General features: G+C 49.0%; 1 protein-coding gene across 1 annotated transcript in view; it reads left to right on the plus strand.

Annotated features, from left to right (window-relative positions):
• The first annotated feature begins 926 nt into the window (after nt 1–926).
• Nucleotides 927–6,278, plus strand: part of FGF23 (fibroblast growth factor 23) — a 7,702-nt gene continuing 2,350 nt past the window's right edge. Inside the window, exon 1 of the mRNA XM_007469514.1 lies at nt 927–1,122. Within this exon, the coding sequence (XP_007469576.1) occupies nt 927–1,122 (196 nt within the window). The remainder of the gene's footprint in view (nt 1,123–6,278) is intronic.

The raw sequence follows: 6,278 nt of genomic DNA on the forward strand, positions 1-6,278 counted from the left end.
CGGCTCTGCTCCTGGGACCCTCCTGGGCTCCGGTCCCTGGGCTTAGCCAGCAGACTTGCCATCTTTATGAGGTTTCCGAATTCACCTCCACGCTATTGGAGAGACCACAATACCAGTGGAGTTGCCCTTGGCAGCTCAAATCAGGGAAACCGAGCAATCAAACCTCAGCATTCCGTAAAGGAGCAGGGACTCTGAGGCCTTTCTTCTTTCTTCCCGTCTCCAAACCCTCCCGAGGTTGCAACTTTGCTTTTGTGCCTCTGTCTCGGTCTCCCATATCTTCACGAAGGGGGGGGGTCTCAGAGGACGCCACTGCCTGGTACTGACCTGGATTCCTTCTGTATCCCTCAAAACACCCACTTAGGGCTGTGCATAGACAAAGCTCTGGGTGCTTAGTTCCTGATTGGAATTTAAAAGACTGAGAAAAACAAAATGAGTGGACTTGATGGGAGATTAATTGCACAGGCATCTGTTGACTGCATGACTGAAGCTGGATTTTTTCGGAACCACTGGCTGCCTTCGCATTTCCTGGTGGAAGTGGGGCAGGTCAGCAGACAACCCAGTGTCGTAGATAACTTTTGCCCACACATCATTCACTTTTGGGAGCGTTGGCTTGAAATTGAGGGGTGTGTGTGTGTGTGTGTGTGTGTGTGTGTGTGTGTGTCTGGAACCGACGTGCCTTCCGTGAGCCTCAGAGATCCCTGTATTCTCTTCAAATGGGCTGATTACAACACAGAGGATGTGGACGGTGGAGTTTTTCCTGTTTGATGTCACACTGCTACCCTTTAAAAGTCCGAGGGAAAAAAAGGAGGGAATGCAGCCTAGGAGCCTCAGGCCAGAAACCAGCAAGGAAGAGGAGAAACAGTCCAGGGAGGCCAGGCGCAGAGCCAGGGTCGGGTTTCAGACTCCACACCAGCCAGAGAGCCGCGATGCTGGGGGCCTGCCTGGGCCTCTGGGTCTGCACCCTGGGCTGTGCGGTCCACGCCTATCCCAACACCTCCCCGCTGCTGGGCTCCAGCTGGGGCGGCCTGACCCACCTGTACACGGCCACGGCCAGGAACAGCTACCACCTGCAGATCCACAGGGACGGCCACGTGGATGGCTCACCCCAGCAGACCATCTACAGTAAGTTGGGGCTCCGTCTAGGCTGGGAAGAAGGGGGACTGATCTGTGCCTCCACCTGCAGGGACTTGGGGAGGCCTTGGCTGGACCAGAGGGCCAATCCAGCCTCCTAGCTTCTCACCCAGGATCCGTGAGTGTGTGTGTGTGTGTGTGTGCGCGCGTTTAAGCCCTGGGAGAAGATTCTGCCACCTCCCCAATTAGTGTGTATTGGTTTCTCCCAACAAGAATAATTTCCATCTTAACTAAAATTCATCTTCCCACAATAGCAGCCACTTTCTCTGTGCCCTGTCCAAAGAGTCAAAAAACGTACAAAAGACAGGCAAGGAGGCTGGGAGCAAAAGAAGTCAGATCGGTCAGTAGACACTGAGTTTTGGCTCATGAACTTTGGACTGGGTTAACGGTAGAGGTTGTGAAGATTTCTGTACCAGACCAGGGCCTGGAATAGATAAACCCAGAGGCTCTTTCCAACTCAGAGCTTCTAGTATGCTGGCCTTATAAAAGTTCTCAGGGAAAATGTATTAAAGACTAGACTGTCCAGGAATCCTGTCTTGATGAGTCTGACCCAGTGCATCCATCCATCCATCCATCCATCCAACAAGCTTACTAGGGGCTTCAGTGGAACCCAGGATGCTATGAGCTGGGGAGTCTTCTGTGGAGCCAAAAGGTCCACTTATTAGCAAATTAATCTGGTTGGGAACTCACTGAAAACATGAGACGACCAGAATGTTTTTAAAGATTAAGTTTGTGGAAAGTTGGACCACAGGCCACAATAGCCAGTCAATTAGCTGTGTTTCCGATGTCCCCAGAAGGAATCATGGGGTGAGAGGGTGGCGGATATTGAAAAGGACAAGGTCTTCTATTTTAGGAAAACCTGTAAAAATTAAGGATCCAGAAAAATGCCAACCGATTCAAAACAGATCCAATCAGAGGAAGGAAAGAGTAAGCGCAGTCTCTGTTTAATTAAAGACAATTTCTTATAGGAATAATGACTGGCTCTTTATTGTTGCACTAAATTATTCTGTAATTTTGCTGTGGCCTTGCTATACGCAAGACATTCATCTGCTAAGAGTCAAAGGACCTTAAACCTGGTAGTGAGAGAGATGCATGTGCAAAGCCAAGAGTTCAGACCTCTTCAGGTGCTCAGTGGATGGTGACAGCGGGTGAAAGAAAGAAGGAAGTTCTCCCCAAATACCAAACAGGTTCCAGAACTCAGGGGAACACAGTGGATTCAGGAGTCAACACCTTGGAAGCCAAGTTTGAGTCCCATGGCAAAAAATCTGAAATAAATCTGGATACAGTTGATGCATCCAAAGTATTGCTCATTTTATTCAATGGAGATTTAGCAGAACCTACAACGTGTCTGACATCATGAAAAGCTCTGTGGCTTCAAAAGAAGACCAGCCCTTCACGCACCTCCAGGTTTTCAACCTTCGTGTCTCCCAGCTCATGATCAGCTTTGAGGAAACACAGTTTTGCCCTCTCGTGGAAGGCTGCCCTCACTTCAAGATGAGAGGTGATTTAAAACGCAGGACAGTAGATTATGGTAAATTATTTTGATTCCCCTACATGGAAAGGGCTGCAGATAATTAGAGAATGCTTATAAAATTTCTCTATAATCACAGAATCCTTTTGATGAAAGGAAGCCCCCAAAGACACAGCCTGGTGGGGGGAGGGGGAGGGCTCAGCCCACTGAGTTTGCAGCATGAATCACAGATTTTTCCCTCTTATATCCACCGACCTCAGGCCCCGAGAAGGCACAGAGCGCTAGTTGGAATGAATTAAAATGACTGAGAGGAAGCAAAGTGAATTGAACTGATTTCAAATTTTTTTTTTTTTTTTTACAGAAATGTGATTTTGTTTTGTCATATAAAGAACCTACTAAGCCTTGTGTCTCTGGCACTTAAGGAACCTGGGAAGGGACTGAGTCAGGGGTGGGAGAGAGACACTTTTGCTAGTTTACATAACATTTATACTATTCAGATCAGTTATCATGAGCATTATATATATAGATAGACAAACAGATATACACACTAAGATAAAAAGTTACCCAAAAAGGAAAGAAGAAACACGGATGCCTGTAGCTCCGTAGGACAACTAAGTAACAGGCTGGAGGATTTGTAATGACCTCCCCAATGAACGCAAAGCAAAGGTTTTACATTGATGGAAAGGTGTGGAGTGCTTTTTCCCCTCCTAATAAATTACAGATTTCCAGTGAAATGTGGTTCACTTGATTATTGTGCTTTACTAAATTCTTGATTAATAGTTGAGTGCTCAACCCATCTTTGGTTTGCTGATCGTTGTAAAATTATCTACCTACAAGATTCTATATCCTCGTGACTTGCAGCTGGTGTCAGGGAGTGTGTCTCCAATGTCTGTCTCCTTCCTACTATGAACGAGGCTACCCTCCCACTCTCCATGAGCCCCACTTTGTGGCAACAGCAGCAAAGCCATGCTTATTACCCCTGGTTAATATTACTCCCTGGCTCCTGGTCTTTTTATTTCCTCTCCTTCCCCAATGTCACTTTCTTTACTTGAAGCTGAACTAACCTTGGGCTCTCTAACCCTTCAAAATGTTATCTTCCTTTTGGGGAGCTCAAAGTCCTTTACATCCATCATCTTATTTATCATTTATTGACCATGAGACTAGAATAGGGCAGATAATTTTCTACTTTTATAGCAGAGATTGAGGCAAAGTGGTAATAGTAACAATCACCGGCATTTAGAAAGTGGGTTCATAGCAGATAAGAATATTATCTCCTTACACCCCGAAGACGACCAAATGAAGTAAATGATTCTACTCCATATGAGAAAACAGAGGTTCAAGGACTCAGATAACTAGCTTGTGGTCACATAGGCGGTAAATGACCTAGGGGAGACCTGGACCCGGGTCCCCTGCTTCTTCTGTATCACGTGCACAGACACGGCATCACGAAAGGAAATGTCCTTTACACCTGCCGGGCTCCAACAGGTGTGGTCCCAGCAGCCAGCGGTTTGTGCCTTTTTTCTGCCAAATGCTGCCCTTGGGTCGGTGCCGACCTGCCTCAGTCACCTGCACAGGGAGGGCAATCAGCTCTTCCATTCGCTGGACTTTTACACCGGCTCCTGTGGGTTTGATTCAAGCCGGTGCGTCCTCACGGCAGCAGCTCCCGGTGCCCCTGAAGGCTGTCTTCTGTCCTCACTGGCCCTGGAGACAATGCACACCGCTCACAGGGACCCAGGCATCGGCTGGCAGCTGGCAGGGTGTGGGCTTATCGTCAGGGGCAGGCCAGCCATCCTCCACAGGGCCTTCCATCTGCTAAATGTTTTCAAGGCACTTTTTTACAGCCTCATCCCATTTGATCCTAGTTGCAACCCTGGGAAGCAGGCAGGACAGCTGTGATTCTTCTCTCTTCCCAGCTGAGGACACTGAGGCTAGAGCGATGAGTTGCCCAAGGCTACAGAGTTAGTACAGGGCATAACAGGGACCAGAATCTTAGCGCCCCAGTTCCGGGCTCCTGGCTCAGCACCTCTCCCCTGACCCCCTCGGGGGTACCATGACCTGGGGGCCTCACGGCCGTGGCCTGGATTTCGGCCCTTGATTTCATCTTCTGAGGCTTGTCGTGATGTCAGCTGGAGACGAGCTCCAGGGTTGTGGGCAGAAGATGTTAGGGTCACTGACCTGAGTTTCCTGAGTGTGAATCTTGCCTTGGTTTCCTCATGATTTAAATTGGGAGGCTGCTACTTCCAATATTAATACTGGTGACATTAACAACATAGCTGGTTTTGTGGAGGGGGGGTTTGGGGGGTGGGATTCTTTTCTTATTTATTTACTTTTGGCCGCGACCCATGGCACGTGCCATCTTAGTTGCCCGACCAGGGATTGAACCTTCACCCCCTGCAGTGGAAGCGCAGAGTCTTAACCACTGGACCACCAGCGAAGTCCCACAGCAGCTATTTTGAGTTTAAAATGTGTCACATACTCAGAGTGCAACATCTCAGAAACAGTTACGAAGTGTAATTTTCTTTTCCCCCAAGTAGACTGAAAACTCATCAGGCTGGAAACGATTTCTTACATGTTCCTTATGTCTCTCTCAGGCCTTCTCTCCGCATTAGCCATAGATCTGAGACTCACAGGCAGACCCCGTCATGGAGCATTTAACATCCTCCGCACCTCCCATGCCCCGCCCCACTTCCAGAAGCTTCCCTCAAGCCTAATCCTTAGCCAAACTTGGAAACCAATGGCCTCTCCTCTTTGGCCCTCTGCCCGGGCTTGTTCCCAGCCTCATGGCCTCTGCCCCACATCATTCTGACTCCTCTGTGCTCAGCTAGTGTCTGGTATTGCCTGCCGCTCTCTTTGGAGGGCTCTGTACTGAGCCTCCATGGGGTAGATCTGGGCTCTAAGTCACCCCACGAGGCGCCATCACTTACTGGGCACAGATGCCTGGCGTTTCCACCCTCTCCAGGCTACATTTCTAGAAGACTCGACCCCCTGCCTGGGCTACCTGCCTGGGAACTGTGAGGCCAAATGAGACGTGTGGGGAAATTCTGTGGTCCGCAAAGGGAAGAGGCCCCAAGACCTAAAGAGAGGATTCTAGTAGAAAATGTCAGGTAATTAAACAGCATCTGGGGAGGACGTCTTGCTGAATTAGCACTCATATCACACCTTTTATGGTCTAATTGTACCCTTGCTGCAAAACAGAAACTTTAACTACTCACTGGTACTTGTTAGAATTGCACATCCCCATGGGGGGGGGGGCGGTTCACACTTAAAACTGTTGTCAGTTACTCAGGGTGTAGGTAGTGTGAATGGGTTTCAGGCCTTTGTCCAGGGCTAGTTTTTGAGAGGGGCTGCACCTGGGGGGCACCACCAAATGAGAAAAGGACCAAGAATAGCGACGAAGAAGCAAGAAGTAATTCCCTGCATCCCAGGATCTACTCGACATGGAAAGATAAACCATCTGCTTCTAAGTGGCTCACCCTAGGGAGGCACTAGACATGTGAACTTATTAAAGCAGGTGAGGAGATACATGCTCTGAGAGAGGCGAGTCGGAGCGGCTGAGAAGAAAGTTCATTCTGATCAGGGAGATTAGGAAAGTCTCCATAAAATGGTGACGTCTCAGCCTGGCCTTGAAGCCTGAGTGACCTCGATAAGCAGGGGGGGGGGGGGGGGGGGAAGACCC

This window comes from Lipotes vexillifer, unplaced genomic scaffold, assembly GCF_000442215.2.
Source record: "Lipotes vexillifer unplaced genomic scaffold, Lipotes_vexillifer_v1.1 scaffold395, whole genome shotgun sequence".
Classification (NCBI taxonomy): domain Eukaryota; kingdom Metazoa; phylum Chordata; class Mammalia; order Artiodactyla; family Lipotidae; genus Lipotes; species Lipotes vexillifer.